Consider the following 25,271-nt stretch of genomic DNA (forward strand, 5'->3'; position numbering starts at 1 on the left):
ATATTGCTGGGCATGATTTCACCTGCAAATATCCACATTTGGGGATGGTCAATTTTTGGGCTAAAATCTCAAGCTCTAAAAACGCTGTTATTTTGAGTCCGTCAGACCGCTTGCAGTTGTCAGGCCTTGCTCAGAGAACATTAAACAAATGCGCACGTGTAAGCCCTAAGGTTTAAGTGGATTCTAATGCTTTGCTTTCCCGGCCTCAGGTGTTAAAAGCATTATCAAGCTGAGGAAGAGACCTCAGGTTTCTAGCATAAAATTAACAAAGCACCCAGACAGCGCGAACCCTTTCCAGCTACAAACCTCCCCCCACCACCCTCCTTTCCCCGCCCAACACAAACACACACGCACACACAAGAATATTCTCCGGGAAATAAAGGGAATTTTCCTTCTGCAACAGACAAGTAAAAAATGTAGAGCTAATAAATAATTAAAAACCCGTCACAGACGAATACATACTTTCCTTCCAGCCTCATAGGAGAAGTGCAAATAATTTGAAAAAATCTGCTTCAGTGAAAAGGTCACACATTTTTGGAATACAATAGGAAATTATTTTCTACAGAGGTTCATTTCTAAAAAGAAAAAAAAATGAAATCATACAAAAATACAGTGTTTAGCAACTACCGAAAACACCACTGAATCATAAATCTGCTACAAAGGAAAGGAGTACTATCAGCTGTACCGACACTAAGCTTGGATGGAGAAAAGTAAAGTATCTTAAGTGCCAACATTGTGAAGGGAGAGCTTAAACGTTATGGCCACATGTTATTGAATATGCATAACATTACTGGAATATAGTAGCCAACCAGCGTACCAGCTGCTTATTTACCTTTCTGATAAGTAACAAGATCTGATAAGGAATATGAGCCCTAATGGTTTAGACTACATCTTAACATCCAAGATACCCCCTAGATAATTGCAATAGAATAGAAATACTAGCCTAAAACAAACCGCACTTTACACTTACTGTTCAGTTTAAGGGATTTATCAGAAAAACGCTCTATACAGTATATAAAAAGGGCACATTAGCATGAAACCATTTTAACAGTGTAGCTCATATGAAAAGGATTCTGATAGGATTGACCTCCTTTATGCGTGTTAGCAATCTCTTGGCTTCCACACCTGTATCTGCCTACTCCTAGATCTCACAATTTTGTGTTGAAATATGGTAGACACAATACCGACACTGAGAGTAATATAAGGGTCTGCATCAAGACTTCATTTTCTCGCATCACAAAAACAGGACATACACTAAGATTTTTTTTTATTGTGGGGGAGGGGGGGAGTTCCTTGAGCAACACTAGCAACTAAAGGTTAGGATCCAAAAGTTCACAGGGGTTGGTTTATGATATGAGTTGCGAATCATAAACTTTACAATGGGTTTGATTAACAAAGCTACAATGTTTGAATGCTTTCGTCAGTGTAGACTGCATAGACAAAGTCTTCAACAGAAATTTTAAATTTCCTTATTTTATTTTTCTAAAATAGGTTTTTATGCAGAGTGACTATATTGTGGATTTACAATTATATTGTTCGCCACTGTCATGAAGCCAGCTTATATACATACACGCTCGCGCGCACAACACAGGGCCACACAAACGCATATATACTATATAATATATAACTTTTACAACTGTTCTGTTGACTTCCTCTTCAGTTTCCAGTGAGAAATTATTTTTATGATTCTTATGTATGTACTTATTCTGTTTAGTTATAATAAAGTTCTTGTAGAGGCCTGGTGGAAGGCGAAATTATCGAGCTATTAGTTTCTTATTCTTTTTTCTCCTGTGGACGATATTGACACACATATATACTATATATGTGCGTGTATATATATATATATATATATATATATATATATATATATATATATACACACACACACATATATATATATATATATATATATATATATTTATATATATAACAAATAATATGCCATGAATACCGTTAAGTATCCAATTCACTATGCCTTAGGCATAACTTTAAACCTAGAGGAATTACAATTGATAAATGTTAATCACTGTCTGTTAAAACGGTATATTTGTGACTTAATTGTAAATATAAAAAAAGTCATGACAGTATTTGACCAAAATCATTCAACACACACACCACATACACACACACACACACACATATATATATATATATATATATATATACTATATATATATATATATATATATATGTATATATGTGTGTGTGTGTGTGTGAGAGTGAGAGTGAGAGAGAGGAGAGACGAGAGAGAGAAGAGAGAGAGAGAGATCGTGTTAGCGCACACGTGCGCTCGTATATTTGCGTGCATGTTTGTGTATATATACATATATACAAAATATTTATATATCGCCTATAATTTTTTTACCATTTTAAAAGGTGTTATAATTGCGAAGGCAATTATAACACGGCCCTTTGGCTATGCTGATAAAATGTAGCTTAAAATTAACGGGAATTGTTACGGTCCACTTTGCAATACAAACACAGCAATTAAAACGTGTGTTTTGTTTATTGCATTACCGTCTGCATCCTACCACTAATGATACTTGCAAAGTGCGGAATATTGCGCCATTTGTCGGTAAAATTTAATAGGCGTAAAACGATCTTTCTTTATTAACGTTCTATGAAAACAATCTAAAATAAAACAAAGAGAAATCTTACCTTCTTTTGAGATTTTCACATTCCATTTTCCAGAACTGGATTTGGCTGCTTTGTGACTCCATATCACGAAGTTTCCCAATCTCCGTGTCATACTGTCAAAGAAAACGTTATTTTAGAGTCTATTAGAAAATGGGTTATAAAACTAATTTAACATAAACCATTACAACATACTGATTTCATCAATCTCATAAGGGTGCATTCCACAGTTTCCGATCGAAGTTTAGAGAGAGAGAGGAGAGAAGAGATAGAGATGGAGGAGAGAAGAGAGAGAGAGTAGAGATAGAGAGCGGAGTGATGAGAGAGCGAGAGAGAGAGAGAGAGAGAGAGAGAGAGAGAGAGAGAGAGAGAGAGAGAGAGTTTTCTGTACGGCACATGTAGCAGTACAGGCACATTACGACTTTTGAAAACCTGACTATACCATTCATGAACTATTCTAAGCAAAATAACGTTGTTAATTTATACAAGCACTTTACTCAAAACCTACTTTGGTCATCCGGAAAGCGAAAATAATTAGTCATAAATACAACAGCTGCCAAATTAATGAAAACGGGAAGTGGTGGTCTAAACACATGCTATATGACTAAAAAATAAAAATCCCGAAAGGAACAAAAATAAGTTATGAAACACACTACCAGTGGCAATTACAAATTCTTATTTAAATTTTAACCGCTAAGTATGAATTGTAAATTCCCCTCACTTTGCACATGCCAAATATTAGGTCTATTTCGTATTCAGTGGTTAAAGTTATGGCCAAGGTTGTATTCACAATTGACCCATTACCGTAAGTGTTAAATTTACCTAGACATCACTTAGTACATTTACTTCACGATTGCGATTTTTCACTTCGAACTTTTCTTTAACGATTTAACAATAATCCTCCAACGAAGCACATGTACAAAATAACAAAAGATTTGTATGAATAGGATGTCTATCTCGTTCATTTGTAGGAATAGGATGGCTATACCTCATTTAACTCAAGTTATTGCAGACGTTAAATGCCTACTCGACCTTTTACTTCTATCTACGAACTTGACCTTCACCTCTGAATCCCCATAACCAGTTAAGAATACAAATGAAGTATGAAGTCTTATCACACATTAAAAAGTATAGTGAAAAAAAAAATCGAAAAAAAATGCTTTACGAACTCTGCACACTTGGAAGAAGAAAAACAGTCTCTCGACCTCCCACGGGGCACCGGGTTTTTAAATTCATTGTACATATTGCATTTCTTACAATAACGAGCGCGCGCGCGCGCACGCGCACGTAACATCCTCTACACAGCTGTTGCCACTGGACAACTTTCTTTATGAAAACACAAACAAGCCTGTATGCAAGTCAATGCTATATCACTTTTACTTGTGATGTATGCATATTGTAACGGACTATTAAATGAGATATTTATGTTTCTCATACTCATCGAGTTAGTTTGAAATTTGACCATGAAAATTGTAATATCTCACATTTTTTACTTACAATATGAATATATCAAAAGTACAAGTTATGTGTGTCTGTATGTATGTACATTGGAAAATGTTTGTTTGTTTGTATTTTTGTATGAACGCTATACAAATCCAAATTTCTTTACCGATTTTTATATTCTTTCCATGACTCCCCTCCCCCCAAAGAATGTTTTAGCTAAAATCCGAAATTCGAGAGCTGCTTCTAAGGGGGTCATAACCCCTCTTTTAAATAGCACCTCATTTTTAAAAATCCACATTTCTTGACCGATTCTGACAAGATTTCCCTTTAGGAATCAGCATTGTGGGAGTAAGATATCACTAGCACCAAGAGCGCGAAAGGGGGTGGGGATGGGAAGGAACTCCCTGACACAGGGCTGGTTCTACCTGTAAGGTTAGTAACTTTATGAATTTATCATACCTAATTTTGGTTTTCTGCTTACAATTTGAAAAAGAATACTGTGGGCGTGGGGTAAAACATCAATGACACCAAAAAGGTGGAGAGAGAGAGAGAGAGAGGCGATAGAGAGAGAGAGGAGAAGAAGAGAGAGGGAGAGTTTTTATCAGTGGTCATTCAGAGTTATCCAAGGCAGCGCCGGGAGTTGGTCAGCTAGTACATATATATGTGCATACATACATACATATACATATATATATATATATATATATATATATATATATCTGATGATATATATATATATATATGTATATATATATATGCTATATATATATATATTATATATATATATATATATATATATATAGACATATGTGTCTATTGTGTGTTTACGTTCGTAAGTATACAATGGCGCTTTGTGCTTGCTGCATATCAACGTTTACTCATTTTGAATAATTACAACAAATTATCAAACCTGAAGAGATAAAAAACTAAACTATCTGCTGTAAACTACACTTGAACTCACTGCAAATCTGCCTATTTAAGTGCAAATATAAGAAAAACAGACGTGCTGTATCAACAAGAGGACAACGTCTTCTTAAACAAAACAAAAAAAATAATAAAAAATAAAAAAGAAAACAAAATAAAAAAGAGGCAATAAAAGTCAATCACAGAGATGCCCTGAAAGCCACTTCCATTATTTAATCGCTTCCATTTTTTGCAATGGAACCGCCCTCGACGCGCTATCGAGCACTGCATAGAGACAAACACAAGCACACTCGCTTGCCTTTAGCCTCAGAGCCCGCTAGGAGTGTGTTAGTTCAAGGAGAAAGGGCTTTTGACCTCACGCAGGCAAACCAGGGGATTGGAAACAGTGTGAGAGTACCTGTGGGATATTCAGAAGAGGATGAGAGAGATTCACAGAGAACTGGAGAACAGAAGGTTAAGAGGGAAACAGATAGATGATTGTACTGTATATGGCGTCATTGCATAAATACAGCTCGAGGTAATGAAAAAAGCCGAGAGACTTAGCGAATAATATGGAAACTCGCAGGATCATTATGTAGAAGGAAATGTTGGGAGTTATTTAACACAGACAAAGGTTCGTTTCACGACGAAACTTCATGGCCTTTATGCCGCAAAGAAACAGTGATTCATGAATTAAGGGGTTATTACTTACGTGCAATGTGCCTCACTTATTAAGACAGGTTCATTATTGTCGAGCCAAGAGGGAAGACAGAAGAAAAACTACTTTTCATCATCTTTTTCATCACCCTCCTTGTGTATGTATGTATGCATAATTTATACTATATATTATATATATATATATATATATATATATATATATATATATATTTATATATATATATAGATATATTTTATAACATATATATATATATATATATATATATGAATATATATGTGTGTGTGTACACATAGACTAGTCTCCCCTAAAAAGGGAGATTAAATTTAAGTAATGAAACATCCAGTAAGAACATAACTCTAGATACAAATAAAATCCAAAGGTCACAAACATCTGAAACAAGGCATACGCAGACACGCATACACACACACACACACACACACTATATATGTATATATATATATATATATATATATATATAAATATATATATATATATATATCTATATATACATATATACACCTATCTATTTACGTGTGTGTGTGTATGTGTGTGTGTGCGTGCGCGCGTGGAGAGAGATAAAGAGCAACTTGTATTTCTCCTTAAATGGGCGTTGAAACAAAAATGAAATCCAAGTAAAATCATATGAGATAAGTAAAAAAAGGCGACAGATTTCGTCACGTCACAGCTACTATAGTGATCTCCTGAGATCTGCTTCAACTGTGGCAGCCGGACTAACCTTGAGCTACCACTTCCGGTAAGTACTGGGATAAGATATAGTGTAAGACAGAAAATTTAAAATTTTTATATACAATGTCATATATGGGAACAAGTAATTCATAGTTCATAATACATATACGCACCCAAGCCTACACGCATATATATATATATATATATATATATATATATATATCATATATATATATATTATATATATATATATAAACTTAAACGTTGAGGCTAGTTGATGATATGCTCAAATAACGTAAGACAGTTTTGTGGATGCCTCCCTACCTTCTACCCACAAGTCCAGCCAGGTTTAATGAGTACCAGCGTTGTCTCCTGTGTCAAAAATGGCGTGGGGCTAGCACCACGCCCCTAGGGACTTAATGTGAAACGAAAAAGCTGTATCCTTCTGGCGCCGCCACCTTCAAGATATGACCATCCGAAGACAACAAACGGAAAACTGAGGAGCATCATATTTCGGATCGTATCCCTATCGCTTATGAAAGCCAGTCTCCACAGTCTACTGAAGCTGTATTTCTCCCCTACCTAACAAACTTAACTACCTTAACCTAAGTGAACCTACCATGGAATAACCTTACAAAGTGACTGTAAAATTAGGATCGTACTGATTTGGGGTCGAAAAAGACTTGGACCCTTTATTTCAAAAACCTGTTCCTTGGCGGGGAACCTGACTGCAAAACTTAGGTCATTCTATCTAATTCTAATTTTCTAAGGTTATAAACAACGAAGATCCGATTCACCACAGGAAAAAGAATAGCACACTAACATAATCAGGCCAACTAATCTACCTTGGTTACTTTACATACATACATACATACATACATACAAACATACACACACAGATACATACATATATTATATATATATATATATATATATTATATATATCTTATAATGTAAGTTTTGTAATGCAATAACAATTTTGGTAATATGATTAATTCACCTCAGAACCTGTGTATCATGTTATGAAATGTATGTTTTTGTGCTCAGATTCCCACATTTAAAGATAACACATGTTAAGTAGTGTAACTTTTCATTTTTAAACATACATAATGCGGAGAGAGGAAAAACGTATGTAAGACAGAGAGAAAGAGGAACAGAGAAGGTTGTTATTCACACATTGAGAATGTATGACCCAGCTGATTTCTTTATCCGCGCAAACATACGTAGGGACCTCCCAAGCAGCATCGAGTCCGAGAACCTTCCCTACAATGATGTTATTCATGTTTAACATAGGGAGATGACATATGTTTTCGTCTTGAACTCGATGCTAATCACCCCATTGACCCATACGCTTACGGGGATAGAGAACGATTCATTCGATTTCGAGACCTAGCCGCTTGCGTTAGAAATATCTCTCTCTCTCTCTCTCAAAATCTCTTCTCTCTCTCGCTCGCTCACTCGAGATTACCATAACATAATTCATGTTTATATATGAGGTGGTCACTCATTAATATATAATTCTTAGAAATATATGTGGTCTTTGTGGAATCTGAGCATAGTGTTATTAATATTATTTTTGTGAAGGCGCCCACGAAAATATTGAAGAGGTTGAAATTGTAACAGGCCTTTGCTTTTGATTGGAGTTGCAACTGCGTGTACAGGTATTTTTCAAATGTTTTGAAGTGCACTTCGAGGTTCTATTTTACAATGTTTGGATAAAATTATCATTTTCTATACATTTTACTTTTGCTTTGTTCTTTTGACATGTCCATTTTATATGCTTAATGTTTGTACTGCCAATGCTTTCATTGTTTTCATATTATGCATTATGTTTTGTTTTGCATTGTCTTTATTTTGTTTAATTAGTTTGAATAATATTCTATTGTGTAATTGTTTGAATCTAACACTTACAAATTAATTTGTATTTAATTAAATTTCATTTCAAATTTAATTATTGCTTTATAATTTAATTTAATTAATTCTCTTGATAAACTTGGATTTAATTTTGCTTAATAATTAGTTCAAGAATTAATTAAACTTTTGTTTTCAAGTAATAACAATTTCCCTGAGATTGTGAATTTGAATTTAGAAATAAATTTTTGTATTTAAAATTTATATGAGCATTTTATTATACCACCAGCATTATATTTTATTTTTGTTTAGGTAGAAATATAGAGTGGTAATTGTGCCGTTTCCCTCAATTGAATCAGAATCAGGGAAATACTTAGATTTGAAATTGTAGGAGTGATGCCATTTAATTAAGATTACCTCACATCCATTTTAATGAACTTAGACCGATTGTTTTCTTGACTGTTCAGTTCTATAAGGGATCACTGTTACCTTTAGAGTATTCAGTCGTTTAGTATTTGTGATGAAGGGTCAGGTGTCTGGCTGTAGTGAGGTAAGCAATAACCAAGTACTTGGTCAAACTGTGCCCCAAGTACAAAGGGTGTCCTAGACCCAGGAATAAAAGGGTCTCTTGCGCTAACAAGTACAAATGGTAAGCGTAGTAACCAGATACTTGGCTATTTGGGTTAACAAATATTAATGGTATCCAGACACAGATCTTTGGCTACTTCCCCCAAGTATTAATGGTATCCAGACCCAGATACCCTAGGCCACTTCGTCACAATATAGTACATAAGAAGAGTATGTATATGAGTGTATTATACATGTTAGTATATAAGTATCGATAATCAGACGTAAGAATTTTTGTATGCGCATCCCTATTTTGCAACCTTACCTCCATTACAACGCCATCTCCTAGCACAGCCTTATCATTTCCTAAACAGCTGCGTCACCTAACAACCCCCCCCCCCCCAACACCTCCACCCTTCCTACCCCAGCCCACCATTTCCCGGGTGTTGGTTCCGGAGCTGTCGCACTGATAATTCTAATTCATTTGCATGAAGAACGGGGACAGTCGTACCGGAATTCAGTGCTACCGTTTACTATACATCCGAATGAAACTCGAAACACTCATCGTTAATGGTGTCTTGTTTATGATACGGGAACTTGAGTGTGCAATGGTTGATTTCAATCCGTTACGTAATTCATTACCAGGCATATATATACATACTATATATACACACGTATGTATATGTATATATATATATATATATATATATATATATATATATATATATATATATATAATAAAGGAAGACAGAAAGCCATTTATGATTTTAATTCTTGAAGGCAGCAAAGATTTAATTTTCCTTCTTTTATAAGTCATGCCACAGTCTTCCATGCATAATTTATTACAGTTAGTCTTGTTTCTCACAGATTCGTTTTCCATTTAGACATGTTAGGTAGCTCATACCGCTACTCAAGATGAAACTCACGCAAAAGCAAAATAAGACAAAAGTAAGGATGTTATTCGATTCTAAGCACTAAAATACGCAAACCAAATCCCTCAACGAAAAATTGAACTGTTCTTAAAAATATAAAGAAGTTAGAAGAAATACTGCCTGCTTAATTGTATAATGATCAAAGAGTTTACTGTGAATGTATGGGACACCTAACATTTGTTATCCAATGTAATTACGAATTAGAACAAACATTTTCAAGACGCGTAATTGTGATACGTAATGCAGATTAAAGATATTTTCAAGAATAGGGTAAACAAAAATTCTCCGTGAAAATTTTCACGTTCCAGTAACTTTTACATTAATTTTCCAACGACTGCCACAAGTTATCACAGCAAGAAACGTTCCTCATTCGTTTCTCTTCCTCACAATCTTAAACTTCATATCATTGGGCTTCACAAAATCATTAACTCTTTGCTAAGCAAGTGACATTTAAAAATAACTATGAATTTTTCAAAAAATCGAAATCTAAATCAGACCTCTAGATTTACTAAGTAACTTGGACGTGAATAAAAAGCAATTTTTTATTTAGTTTTCCCTCGACAAAGACTGATTTCAGGCTGTTTGTTAAGTACATTTTCGCTTGTTTCACTTGTTCTGCTAATAATATCTTAATAAACTGGATGGTGGCAAGAAAGGAGAGCACATACCTTCACTATCATTCACAAACGGGCCTGCACAAACACCAGGATTAGAAATCTCAGAGAGATGACTGTCGTTATTCCTTCCCCTGATTTTTCAACAAACGACGACATGGCCCCATCACCTCGGTCGCTATTGTTCCTTTTGGCGATAGTAGCCCCGAAAAATCCATTAGCGTCATCGATATCAACATTAACGCCTCCCTCATCCTTAGACCTAATCATCTGTGGCATCTGTTGTCTCACTTTAACCAAGTGTGAGTGGTCTTCCTTTAGCTTGTGTATTTTCCCCTTTCTTTCTCTTTAATACTTTCTTTTGGCGATTCTAACTTACTCTATTTTTTCATCTGTTTTCATATCTGCACAACACCCATTTTATTCTATCATTCATTTAGTTATTTATTTCACCAAGGATATAGGAATCACTAAAGATCAAATTGAACCGTACCTTTATATTAAAATTCATATTGTTTCACTCTCGATATAGTTATTAAAATTCATGTTTCACTCTCGATGTAGTAATTAAAATTCATATTGTTTCACTCTCGATGTAGTTATTAAAATTCACATTGTTTCACTCTCGATGTAGTTATTAAAATTCATATTGTTTCACTCTCGATGTAGTTATATATTTGTTCTTACGCGAAAAAATTCATTTGATTTTATATGTTCTCTCCTATTTCATTTGTTTTAGTGTTTCCCGAGTTCTGCCGACTGCTTTCTTTCATGTTCATCTTCGAACTATTAAAAAACAAATTCAAAAGTGCTTTCCACGAATGAACTTGCCATCATATCTCATGCCCAGTGTTTAATTATCAAATTCCTTTCTATATCCCCATGTTTTATGTACTAGATGCAACCAATATATTCCACGCGAATCTTTCTCATTTTCTTAGGATTCTCTCATCTTTTTTCATGGACTACTAAAAGAAAAAAGAAATCTCTGTTAGAGAGAAAATGGTCATTGCTAGGACATAAAGAATGAAGGAAAAGACCACTAATTCAACTGTATCCAACTTCATCTTAACTAATGAGACTCACGAAATGTTTCTGCGTCATGGCAACAGTAAAAACATTTTCCTATTGACATGGCTTTAGTTATGCTGCAACATTTTCTCGATCCGCACACATCATAAGACAATAATTTATGTCATCTGTGGTCATGGAAAACAAGGGGCGTGGACTTATTAGAATTAAAAAATAACATTCAAAATATATGAATTACAATGCGAATTACACATCGGGAAGTTGGGGAAAAAAAGTTGGCAAAAAAAAAAAAGTTGAAGTCGAAATGCATGAGACTATTCTTGCCAATACTGTTGGCCAAGAAAGACGTAAAGAAACCAGGCAAACATAATACGTAAATACAAGCATTTTCACTTGTCTCGAAAAAGACTGCTAACAGAAGCAACCAGTGAATCCCCAATGAGTGATATAAGATACAATAATACAGCAGAAAAATCCAAGTATCTAAACAACATGTTAACAGATACACATCACTCACTGGACGGGAGTAAAACTGATGACTGCTATAATAGATTCACATCAACCGTGCATTTGATGTCTAGGCCAGTCCCCTACGACGCTCCTGATTGGCTGTTGATAAGCCAATCACAGGGCTGGAAACTATCAGTCTCTCGAGAGCTCACATGGGTAGTATCTATGTTCCACCTCTCCTGAGGGATACGTCTTTCAGGAGGGGTGGAACACATCCTGCTTATGTGAATTCTCTCGAGAAACTGACAGTTTCCAGCCCTGTGATTGGCTTATCAACAGCCAATCAGGAGCGTCGTAAGGGCCTGGCCTAGACATCAAATGCACGATTGATGTGAATCTACTATAGGCGGTTTCCCCTCCAGCTCCATTAAGTTTGGTGCTAGGTGCCCAAAAAGTAAACTGATTGATGGTGGTGATCTACCACACACCTCCAGCGATGTTTCTTCCCCATCATGTGTAGCAGTTATAGCTATTGCTTCTTAATAAGTAAAAACAGCGATGCATCAAATAAACATTCTGAAGACATGATTCCTGATGCATTTAAATTCCCAGCAAAAATAAAATTCACTACAGCATTGTTTTTTAACCACTCCAAAACCAGTCACAAACCCCTAAAATTGCAAGACCATAAAAAATAAAATAATGAGACCTGAAATAGTTAAAGGGTACATTTATACTAGAAACTCTAACACTGGTGTTTTTGGCGTCTGGGGGCCATTTTTACAGAACTGACAATACCTGTTTAGCCCAATCTTGCTATTGCACTACAAGAGAAAGTGTTTGATAACTATGAGACTTCGCTCAAAAAGTATTTCTAATACCATTCGGTGCACGAAAACATATTACTGTATGTGTTCATAATATTCACAGTCATCAAAATTCAGTCCTGTTTGGCAAAAGAAAAAAAAAAAAAAGCAGTGTGCGCCATTCTTAAATCGACATACACGATATGATATACCTTCCCTATAAAGAAATATACATTATTCAATGAATTCCTGTGTCATTCCTCCTCTTGAAAGGTATGGACGTGTATATCCTATGTCAAACGAAATACTGTTGGTAACCGAGGAAGAAGGGAACACCCTACTACACATCAAACAAAATATCAAGAAGGAAGCCCGACTGTTTTGCTTGGCCCTATTAAAACTAAAACTACAATGACCTTTCTATTGAAAAAACAAGAAAAATGGCTGGTAATTTCAGTTACTGTACATCGAAAGTATTAATGTTGAGTAATATGAAAATACTTATGATACGTAAAATGAAAAATGAGGCGATCTGGCGGGTATTGAGTTGAGTTGAGTTGAGTTGAATATAAAATTTAGGCCAAAAGCCAAGCACTGGGACCTATGAGGTCATTCAGGGCTGAAATAGAAATTGACAGTAAAAGACTTGAAAGGTGTAACGGGAGGAAAACCTCGCAATTGCACTATGCATCAAGTGTTACGAGCGGGTGGGAAGTCAGATGAAGAAAAGAGTATATGAAAGGAGGTACAGTACAAGGAACGAAAGTGGTTGCAGCTAGGGACCGAGGGCACGCTGCAAAGAACCTTAAGTAATGCCTACAGTGCACCGCATGAGGTCCACTGACGGAACTACCCCACTACGGTGTGGAGGGTATTGAGGATATGTGAGACAGAGCATGCGTTAAAGACAGTGAATCACAATTTCATGTTAAAAACAATGTGCTTGTTACAAAATAGAAGGGAGGGTGTCTGATTTGGGGTAACGCCATCTTTATGGACAGAGTAATGCAAGATGCCAGAAAGGACAGCAAATGCAGGTGCAAACTGTAGCATGCGAAACTCATGAGTGAGGTGAAGGGTAGTGTTTGAAATCATTACTGGGTTTATTCGAGATAGTGAAAAGAAACTACAGGAACTGTTGAAAGACTTTAAAGGTGAAAAAGGTATGAGCCTCGAGAACAGTTGGTTTATAGGGTATGAATTTCATTTATTAGGAGGGAGGAGAAGATGGCCTAAAAACTATTAGACAGATGTCAAAGTTATAGGAAAAGAAGTCCCATAATATACAGAAAACATTATATGTGTACGGAAATGTAACGAGCTGTTCAGGAGCCTTTTAGGTGTTTGAAACGGCTATGTTGTAAACAGATGTTACGCAGGGGATTTATTCACGATATGTAACAATGACCGTTATATTGTTTTTTCTTCCCCAAAACCTTTCCATAGAAGTGTAAACAATGTTGAAACAAATTCCGTATATATATTATTTCCCTTTCAATCACTTCTGTTATTGTATCACCATTCTGATCAAGCCTTCATAAAAAAAAAAATCCCACGAACATTTGTAGCCCCAGTCTACAAAGCAAAATCATCCTAACCAGCATCTTGTAATACTTAAATGCATGGTATATCCAAATAGTCCCGAAATTTCCTCGAATCGAGGCATCGGTTTCCTGATTTATGCCTAAGTCACCCCACAGCAACAACCAGCCGTTCTCTCTCTCTCTCTCTCTCTCTCTCTCTCTCTTTGGTGGCCGGCTGGGTAAACAAGAAACACATTGGGCCTTCCATCAGGCACCAGCATTAAAAGAACTGACCCTGTCTTGTTTTCCGAAGGTGATCGCGACTAACTCTGAGGATTTCTTGTGTCGAGTTGTTCATCATTAAGGTTTTAAGTGGAAGAGTGAATCATTTCGACGCTGGGCGGCAGAAGACTCAATTTACTAATCCATAAAGTAGGAGCGGAAGTGTTTATGGTACTGCCAGGGCATTTGTTTCATGTCACGATATTTAATTTGAAGGAGAAAATCCGCTTTCCTTTTATTTCCCCTTATTTTTGTTGATATTGCTGGATTTTCACTGTGTAGAATTTGTCTGCAACTGCAACTGCACTTCACGCGGTACTTAGCGAAGAAATTAATATAGTACATAGATACATACATTTACATTTATATCTAATATATATATATATATATATAATATATATATATATATATATATATATATATTATATATATTCTCGGATAAGAATGACACAATGAAACAGTTCTCAGTCGTCGATATGAGTCATTATTCGACTTCAGACATACAACAAATACTTTTTTTGTTAACATAACGAGAAACGAGGATTATAGGGTCTGCACTTTATCTATTTCGCAAACTTTGCACAGCACGTGCGTTTTAACTATCTTGTATCCTATTTCCTTTCCTATCAATACATCTACTTACGTGTTTGTTTCCTCTTTAAAACATATGGTGTTGTCGTTTGACCTGTTCACTCCAAAACATGAACACAAACGCTGCACTATCTCGCAGCATCCGCGACACAACACACGTCATTCTCCCTCGATGTAGCGCATCTCAACTTCACAACCCCACCTCCACACAGAGCGCTAGCTTATTCGAGAAAGGTATCATCTTCCATGGATTCGTGATGCGTGATGCTGCTAAATCATCATCATCATCAGCGTCTCTATCCCTTTATTATCATCCTCGTCATAATCGCTTTCTCTCATCCTCTTTCTTTCGTTCTTCTTGGTCCCGGATATGAGGGAGGCAGCTGACCTACGCATACAAAACGTTTGTTTGTTTTTACTGTTACTTTTTACTCAGGTCTTTTTATGAAGGAAGTCAAAACGCCCTGAGGTTCTGAACATAATGATTTGTTGCTGGTCGCACATTCAAGTCGTCAAAAAGTCTTTACAGGTCTTACGTAAGCTCTGGCATGTTTTTTTTTTTTTTTTTTTTTTTTTTTTTTTTCCTTGTGGTGAGTTATCTGATTTCTAATTCGTTTCTTTCTTGTGACTTTGTTTTAGTGGCGCCTGCCTAGTTTTTTCGTGACTTAAAAAGTACCTATGTGTTCCTTATCAGATTACGGGGTTGTATTTTTTTGGTCAAATCTGTTTCCTTTTTCCTAAACCTGTTTTTTTGTTTTTCCCGTCAGTTACAATCCGCAACTTGCTTATCAGTCTAATTCCCACCAGTGCGGCTCGCGTTCTTTGTATTCTTTAAACTAATTGCCATTTATCACTTCATCTCGGCTCTTCTTTCTCGCAACTTCCGCCTGTAAAAACGACACGAGTCAGGGGAAAAAACATTACTGTTAACTTCAATCTTCCTAAACAGCGCGGCGGGTTTCTGTACGAGTCCGTACGTATTCCTAATACTGATACTGTCTTCTAGTAAATGCATCTCCACATCTACTGCTAACTCGACTGATATCTGGAGATGTACTGTACAGAATGTGGCTCCAAAACAGAATCAAATTTTCTTGGAAGACACCGAAAGTTGCTACTTGAAATAATTTCAGGTTTTCGAGTGACCTTGAATTCTATTTCAAGTAACAAATCGTTTTTGACATGAAGTGGCCGTGCCATCTCCCATTAAACAAAATGAAATAGTTGTTATTATCTCATTGAAACAGACCTCCTTGGTGCTGTCCTTTATTAATCTGATAATCATTTCAGGGCTGAGATTGCCAAATTCTCATCCATATAACCAAAGTGAGGCCCTTCATTTCTTTTCTGTTTCTCTGTTCGGTAATCTCGTACATTATCAGACAATCAACCGCGTCATTATTCTCTCTCTCTCTCTCTCTCTCTCTCTCTCTCTCTCTCTCAACGCTACCCTTCAGCCACGTTACTGGCGAGCTTTGTTGGGAGGGTATCATGTTACAAGGGTACTGTGCCCTTTTCCACTCCAACCCCTCCTCTCTCCCCTCTGTTCCTCAAGACGCCGTCTCCCGTAGCCCTTATTATTTGCACTCCCAGTTCAGACCTCCACACTTCCCCTTTCTTGTCAGGACTCGGTTCCCCTCTCCCGTTTAATACTGACCACGGGCGTCCCTCCTTCGCCGCCCCTTTCTCCCCTTCGTGCCCTAAAGGATTTCAACAAATTCATTTCGAACGTTCTTTTCTTGTAGGACCCAGCGTTTCTTTGCTGTAGGTTCTTCCAATCGTGGCTTCCTACATTTTGTATATGCTTGTAGGGTCCTTTGCTGCTCTTATCAAGATATTTATCTATTTAATTAAGCCATTTATGACTGGCAGAGTTCATTTAAACTCATATCTTCCATTATAAATCAAAGAACTCTTATAAAAATTATCGGAAATATCTTAGATGCTCTATAATATGGTTATAGAGATAAGATTTTTGTAGTCTATGCAAGATTACGATTACGATCTCTCTCTCTCTCTCTCTCTCTCTATCTCTCTCTTCTCTCTCTCTTCTAGCAAAAGGGAATGTCAAGAGAGTGATCTAGTCTTCTGAAAAAAAATTAACAAACAAGGGTTTTTTTAATATTTTTATGCGTTTGCATTATATTTGATTTTCCCACTAGTAATACCATTCCGCAGTTCTAAGTTACGGGCATATTTATGGGTATGGATGAATTGTAACGCATGAAGCTACTTGTTCCTCACTTTCATTATCTCAACCTATTCTATAAATAAGTTACTTTCGACGTCGATGAACAGGCCATTCATACTATCAGTGTTGTACACATCAAATCCTCCTCCGTCCGTCTGTCTGTTTGTTTATGTTTTACTGCATTTCTTTATCAGGGTATGGTGTCTTTCAATGAGTGACTTCCCCCATTTCTAATTTCCTGACCTTTGGTGTAATTTCCTTCTTTCCTCTTTCTGCTTGTTTGACCTTTCGCGTTTTACTGTCGGTCTTTGTCAGTTTCACTTCCTTTCAGCCCAATAAGGACACAGATGACTTGTGGATTCTTCTCATTTTCTTCATTTTCTAATTATTCTTTATAATCAAGTACCCGCAGTTTTTAGATTTGCTGTTTTATTCATTTTGATTTTACTTACATTTTCATTAAAATTGTTTTTTTTTTTAATCTCCCGTATCTTAATGTTCTCATTTCTTTCATGGGTTCTTTTTCTTGGGTAACAAATTTCTATAGGTTTGGTTTTTTATAGGTTTAGTTTTTTGCCTTATGTTTTATTTTGTAAACTAACATTATTTGAAGTCTGCCGCATATAACTTTATTTCTCTGACACTGCAAACATCTATCATCAGCCGATAAATAATCCTACACTGATACCCATCTACAGATAGCGCTCAGAGCCTCTACAAACTGACGCTCATAAAAATATAACAACTCCTGCAGCTCAAAGACAAAATAAAAAATGAAAAAAAAAGAACGACAAAGAACTCACTGTACTGCATCAAACAAAAGCGAGTCAGTGAAATAACTTTCCACTTCTGTATAGATGACATTTACGAGGAATAAAAACAGCTTTTAGTTACCATTCTTTCCACAACAACTAATTCTGTTTAATGTTCTTGTTGTGCAACGTGTTTACTTCGACTGTTTTTGAGCGCTTCCTTAAAAGAGGGAAGGAACCGGTACTTTAGTGTCCTTGAAGAATGGAAAAACAAAGAACCTTCAATGTTCCCAGCAAAGCACAAGAGTATACTAGAGTCTGTTAGAAATAAAGAAACATAAAAGGTAAGAGAGATATATTTATAGTGACGTCATGTATCTGACCTCAAAATGTAAGAATACCGGAAAAACAAATCTTAAAAGAAAATCTCATTCATTGGCAAAGAAACAAGAAAAAAAAAGATGCGTAACAAAAACTAAAATAAACGCAAAACTCTTCCTCTGAAGGAATGAAAACAAAACAAAACAAAAACATTTTAATAGCGAAAACATGAAAAGTAGAAAAGACCACAAACATTTTTATAGCAAACTGCAAAAAACGGTAACCAGAAAACAGACAAAAAAATTTGAATGCTAAAGAGAACAAAAAGTAAAACTATAGCCATAAAGATTTAAAGCGTTGGCATTACTGCCTCTAAACTATCAAAAAATCCACTCAATTCTGGGTTGCGTTCATTGCTTTACTACACTTGAGTGGCCAAACAGGCACATATGAACTAGTGGTTCAACATAAAAATAAGGGACAATCATTGTAGACAATGAATTCAACATTTCACTACATAGGACGTAACCAATATATATAGCAACGTTCTGGTAGCGGTTAACATTCAAGACAAGATTACAATAGTACACCTTGTAAAAGAATTTCTCTCTCTCTCTCTCTCTCTCTCTCTCTCTCTCTCTCTCTCTCTCTCTCTCTCTCTCTCTCTCACTTCCAAAATAATGCTCTACTGTTCTACACATCCATTCTACTGTATGCTTGTTTAGGACTGATATCTAGAAGCGGAAGCCCAAATTATTCATCAAGGGATTCTTTGAGCATCTCTTTTTTGCACCTTTCAGTTTCTAGGTCATTCTCGGTGTTCATCTTATTCCACTGTGATTTCAGTGTTCTGTGCATAATTCCATCCTTTAGCATACTTGTTTCATTTCTGTAAGACGCCTTCTTTCAAAATGTCCCAAATATGCTACTGATTTTCTACTAGAATAATTATAATCAAAATTTCCCTTCAGGTACCTATCTACGTTGCGTATTTACCCAAAGTTTCCATGAAGTGTTGTTTTCATACGATATATCACTATATTTTCATTATTATAAAGATTTGCAAATGCTAATTTTGGTGAAATTGGTGTCTCCTATGGTAAAACTATGACGGTTTGTAACTATGTTTACTTGATCTTTTTACTTCAAAATATGAGTTTCTGTAATTTTTGGAATTTTAACAGCCTCTTATTCAGAACTACATTGATTACTGTGAGCAATCAATAAAAGCCTCGAGCGGAACGAAAGCCTCCAGAGTTATCTCAACTCTAATAGGGTTTCTTATGCCTAACTAACCCACAGTTCTCCTGTCAAGTTCCACCTTAGGGGAAGAAACTGTTCAACCGTCTTTTCTAGTCATTCCCTAACAAGACAAATTCAGTCATTCATAATTAAATTTTTCTTCTTAAGCAACAAAAGTTTTCGTTTACCATGAGATAGCTCAAAAAACAAAAACAAAAACGCGCACACAATAGTCATTGACGCAGTCAACCTTTAACTGCTGACCAGTGGATAAAATTTTTTTTTTTTTTTTTTTTTTTTTTTTTTTGCAATATTGACTTCATCTTACTATAAGATTTCCCTTCCCGGTTTTATTATTATTTACTATTGCTTTTTATGTATATTTTACGAGGTAAGTGTTACACTAACTAAGCTGTTTAATGGCTGCCGCTCTGACGAGTTGGTAACTAGTTGGCACTCAGATATGTTTTTTTTTTTTTTTTTTTTTTTTTTTTTTTTTTTTTTTTTTTTTTTTTTTTTTTTGTTTTTTTTTTTTTTTTTTTTTTTTTTTTATTTTTTTTTTTTTTTTTTTTTTTTTTAGATATCGCCAACCGCATTCGTGTCCCCCCGCCGGCACCCCCCCCCCCCCCACCCAACCCTGTTTTCCTTAGAATAATTCTCATTAACAAAAAGAGAATAAAATTATGAATATTTGATTGTAAGTATATGATGTGATTTGTATTCTTTGACTTTCAACACGGAAAGTTCATCAACTTTGCATCGAACCCCCCAACACACTACAACGTTCTCCTCTATCCTACATTAACTCTAGGCTTCCTGTATGTTACTATGAGATTCAGGGCCTCTGTAACACGGTTTTTTCGCAATAACTTTTTATCTATGCATTTCATAAATATAACGCTTATTCAGAATACATATTATATCAACACATAAATTTTGAGTGTATTCTGCACTACGTAGGTTGAATAAATTTCGGTACTTATAATGTAAAAGTGACTTTTTTTGAAGACGGGCCAACTTACTCAGAGAAAAGGTTTCGAACGCACTCGTTACGTAACTTATGACACCATTTCCTCCCTCTTTCTCGATGGATGATTGGCTATACGTAACGAAGGCTAAACCTCTGGCAACAATGACATACAAATTAAAATACAAGCAAAGCATTACACCTTTATGAACTCTGGAACCTCTCCACTGATAATTGTCATAATGAACAAACCAACAAAATATGTTCATAAATACAAAAACACTTCGATTATTAGTCTTACTCCCAAAATAAGTTTCCAAAGAAATTACAGTCTACTTTATAGGTCACAATCAGATTGACAAGATGTAGGGAATAGTTGGTAATTATCAAAAACATAGTAGACAAGCTTGATTTGATAACTGCTATATCCAATGTCAAGCAATTTTTATTTATTGGCTATCTACCTATTTACTGAAAAAAAATAGCGGTACCGTATGTTGGCTTTAAACTTTCACCAATAATTATCGCCAGAATGATGACTTCATGAGGCTCCACCCACTTTCGCCTCGTTATAATTCAGGATAACACTGAAGGCTACCATGGGCATTGTTGGATTAGAAAATTTAACTTCTGACTATAAAAACTAATTTCTCGAGTAGTTGTAAGAAGTGCTAAATGATCCTCAAGGATCCCAGCAGTTGGCCTAAACGTTTAATTCATGTATATTAATGCTATACTGTTGCGGCACTACTGCCACAGTAGTATTACTACGCTAGCACTGATACCCCACCCACATCTATGTATCGTTCCGCCATTCATAAAGTCTTTGGGTTTCAGAGCCGATGGAGTTTTTGTCTGGTGATGGGCGGGGCAACATTTTAGTCAAAAGGGTGTTTGTACCTTGCTTACGTAATGAATGTTTTTCGACTCTTGGCTCGTAATCATTGGCCATGGCGTCGGCTAGATCATTTTTACTCTATAAAAATTAAAACTATAGGGTTTAGGTTATTGATAATGCTGACAAAATTTGTGTGTGGTTGTAAAATATACATATGTCAACTTTCAGCTACATCCTATGCTTTGACAAGGAGCAAAGTCCAAAAAACCGTGTTACAGAGACCCTGAATCTCATAGTAGTTAAGGCCTCCCTTTTGCAGTGTCTCTTTCACGCCATCTATTCGACACACCTGGCTCGTCCTCTCCTTTTCCTTCCCAACAATTCCTAACTGCACACTCTTCATCTGCCTCCCATCCTCCATTCTTTCCATATTACCGAACCATCCTTTTCTCTCTACTAACTTGTCATTTCTTCAGAATATTCTTATATGACGTCTACTGTGTACATCTTTTCTTTTGCTTTCATCATCCACACTTCACTTTCATGACAGAATTCCCTAGACAATCATTTTCATATATTCCTATCTTGACTATCACAGATATTCCAAGTCCCTCCCCAGTCTTTTACACATACCCTGCCCCCTTCACGGCTTCGCCTCTTTGTGACTCAGCCTTCTCTTATTCGACCATCATCCGCAACATCCATTCCCATTTACCTAATTGAATCAACCTTACTCCTACACTTATATATGCAGTTTCTTCTCCATCCCCAATCAGCACTTACCATCACCAAACCTGACCCATTCCACATTCCATTGAAAAGTCATTTTATTATCGCATAACTTACCCTTCCATTTAATTTCTTTTTCTCTTACTTTTGCGTCACTCCATCCAAAAATACAGTAAAGAGACAGAAAGATAAGCAAAACGTTGTCTCAAGAACACTTACACTGAACCTGCCACTCTCCCATCTACTATATATGCTAACCTACGCTTCGGTTCCATCAGAAAATTTCTTATAACTCTCAGCTACTTATTGACTATAGCAAACAGCCTAAACATATTTCACATTGCATTATAATCCATTGAGTCACAAGCTTCAACTAGAATGACATACGCCAAGCAAAATTCTTTTACTTGGCTTTCAAACTTCTCACATAGCACTCTCTTACCCTTCCCTCATAGATTTAATCCTACGATAAAATTTCCCCTGTTCTATTAAGTAACGTTATGCCCCTATGGTTCTTACAGTTGACTTTATCACCTTTCTCGTCGTTGCGACGCCAGTAAAAACTGACAAATCAATCAATCGCTAGCACTTTCACCTTTTCACACTGGAACAATCTTTCCTCTCAAACAATCCCTTAGAACTTTTCCTTTACGCAGTTATACCTTATAAGTATAATGGTCAACCAGTCAATCATGGCATCGCTACAGTACATCATCATCTCACTTATGAACCCATCTTCTCCTGGCGTCTGTCCATTCTTCAGTCTGTCAGTTACCATTCTTTGCTCATCAATAAGACTAAGGTCAGCTCTACTTCTGTTATATATATATATATATAATATATATATAATATATATATATATATATATATATATATATATATATACAAGTATAAATATGGATCATTTTTATTTAATAATATATATACAACAAATGACCCATTTTTATTTCTATAAAATATCTAAACCGAGGAAAAAAGTGTTTTGATAGTGGAAACTCTGGTCCTAATCCTAATATGATCAACGTGAATGATACAACTAATAAAATAAAGGCAAAAAACGCTTAATACAATGATACTTTGATTTGATTCATATAAAAATATAGTCAATTCATGAATTCTTAACGATGAAAAAAAAAAAACGTGAACTTGAGAGACTGAACTTACCTTTGTTTTGTAGTGATTCGCTTTAATTTGGAGTTCATTGTTGGACGTTTTCAGAGCTTCCTCTGATTCTCTCAAGTGCGTTAGCTGAGCCTCTAGTTCTTCTCCCCGTGTGTTAAGCCCATAGACAACCTGGAAAGATAATACAGACTCATGATAACAACTATAAAGTTATTGTTATTTTCATTGTCATGGTTACTGCTACTGTTATTGATATTAAAAACTGATCAGTCCACGAGGGACCCTTTTCTATCATCGTTGCCTAACATATTTATAGTCTAACAAAAATAGACTAACATGTACATAGACTGAAATGAGTGTGTTACGAGATATGGCCTCATAAGCATGGAGTTTGACTTATCGGGCTTTAAAATGAATCATATCAAATATAAATATAAAACGATTTCCCAAAGTTCCCAAGGGAGGATGGCCAAAAAGCGATAAGATAACTACAAGAATCGCCACATTTTACCGTGTCACAGAATACATATAGACGATCAAATGATTTAGAACAAGAGTTTAAAGAATAACATCAGGATATGTATGGGCTAGATGGTTTTCCTGGGTGGGAACAGGTTGCATGTGTTTATTGTTCCTTCATGAAAGATGAATGTTAGTGTTCAGGATGACGTTTTACACAAACACTAAAATACCAAGCAATATTTTCATAGTGAAGTCAGTTGTCTAACCTGGTTGTAAACAGGTAGCCAGGTTCATTTTATGGTATCATATACTGCATTTGTACTCTTTCTTTCATAATGTCCCTCAAAGCTGTTTTCCTCTTCTTGGCTCTGGTCGCCATAAACCTGTTAAATTACAAATGAATCTATCCATAAGTTTCAATGCCATTCTCATTGGCGTTGTAATTTAAACCGTAAATAAATCAAACTAGATTCACTCATCCCTCTAATCAACAGCAACGCCTTCACGAATCTTTTTATTCTAATGATCGTTACAATGGACATATTTCAAGATTTCGAGAGAATATTTGTTATAACTAATCGCCACATACACAGCAATATAAATACCTTCCATGAGCCTGGTCGGGATAAATGCACTATCAATTATAATACTCAGTGAGTGTAAGTGAATTCGATAAATGGAGCAGCTGTTACCAAATACATTATGTGTATGTGTGTATGTATCTATATATATATATATATATATATATATATATGTGTGTGTGTGTGTGTGTGTGTGTGTGTGTGTGTGTGTGTGTGGTGTGTGTGTGTGTGTGCGTGCGTTGGTGTCTTTCTCTTCAGTACGGGTTTAGTTTTACTTCTGTCAAATCTTAACAACAGATCATCTTTCCTGGCTTATAAATAAATAACTCCCGGCCCATAGGTCATGATATCAGAAAATCATAGGAACTGTTGCCCCCTCATACACCGCCGCCCCCCACCTCTCTCTCTCTCTCTCTCTCTCTCTCTCTCTCTCTCTCTCTCTCTCTCTCTCTCTCGAACTAAAGAAGAGTGAAATTCAAACAGAAATCAGCAACGCTGATGATATCATCCACTTGAGCGTATCTGCAATCAATGCTCTCACTTGCAGAATAAGACCCGTTTGTTTTACAACTTTTCATTCAGAAGTCTGTGTACAAGACCATTGTCAGTCCTTTTCATACACATTTGCAAGACGTGATTTAAAGATAATGTCGTATTTCTTGTACTATATTACGAATGGTTTCCCTTAACGTTTGCTACATTCTTATGCAGAGAATGTAAATTGATAGAGCTGAATGTTGACCTACTTGGATGGAAATTATGAGATGAGTGGAGATTTGTGGAAGATAGAACACATGAAAGACTTCAGTAGCTCTTCACGCCACGCGGCACTGAAGGCGATGATGGTGCATGTAAACGGTGAACAATCGTGACCCTCTCGCTTTAATAAATAAATATAGACTATATATACATATTATATATATAATATATATAGATATATATATATATATAGATATATATAATATATATATATATACATATATACATATATTAGTATAAGTATGGATATATCACGGACTCCTCAAATATTCGAAACAAATCTTGATAGACGTGATAGCCATCAAAACTCTTT

The 25,271-nt window shown here is 35.8% G+C and overlaps 1 protein-coding gene across 7 annotated transcripts in view; it reads right to left on the reverse strand.

Annotated features, from left to right (window-relative positions):
* LOC135208471 (trichohyalin-like) overlaps positions 1-25,271 on the reverse strand; it is a 555,144-nt gene that overhangs the window by 380,136 nt on the left and 149,737 nt on the right. For all 7 annotated transcript variants that reach the window (XM_064240691.1, XM_064240696.1, XM_064240694.1 and 4 more), the window contains 2 exons: positions 23,199-23,327; positions 2,659-2,750 (listed from right to left, as the gene is read on the reverse strand). In XM_064240691.1, the coding sequence (XP_064096761.1) occupies positions 2,659-2,750; positions 23,199-23,327 (221 nt within the window). The remainder of the gene's footprint in view (positions 1-2,658; positions 2,751-23,198; positions 23,328-25,271) is intronic.

The sequence above is a fragment of the Macrobrachium nipponense genome, chromosome 35 (assembly GCF_015104395.2).
Source record: "Macrobrachium nipponense isolate FS-2020 chromosome 35, ASM1510439v2, whole genome shotgun sequence".
In the NCBI taxonomy this organism is placed as follows: domain Eukaryota; kingdom Metazoa; phylum Arthropoda; class Malacostraca; order Decapoda; family Palaemonidae; genus Macrobrachium; species Macrobrachium nipponense.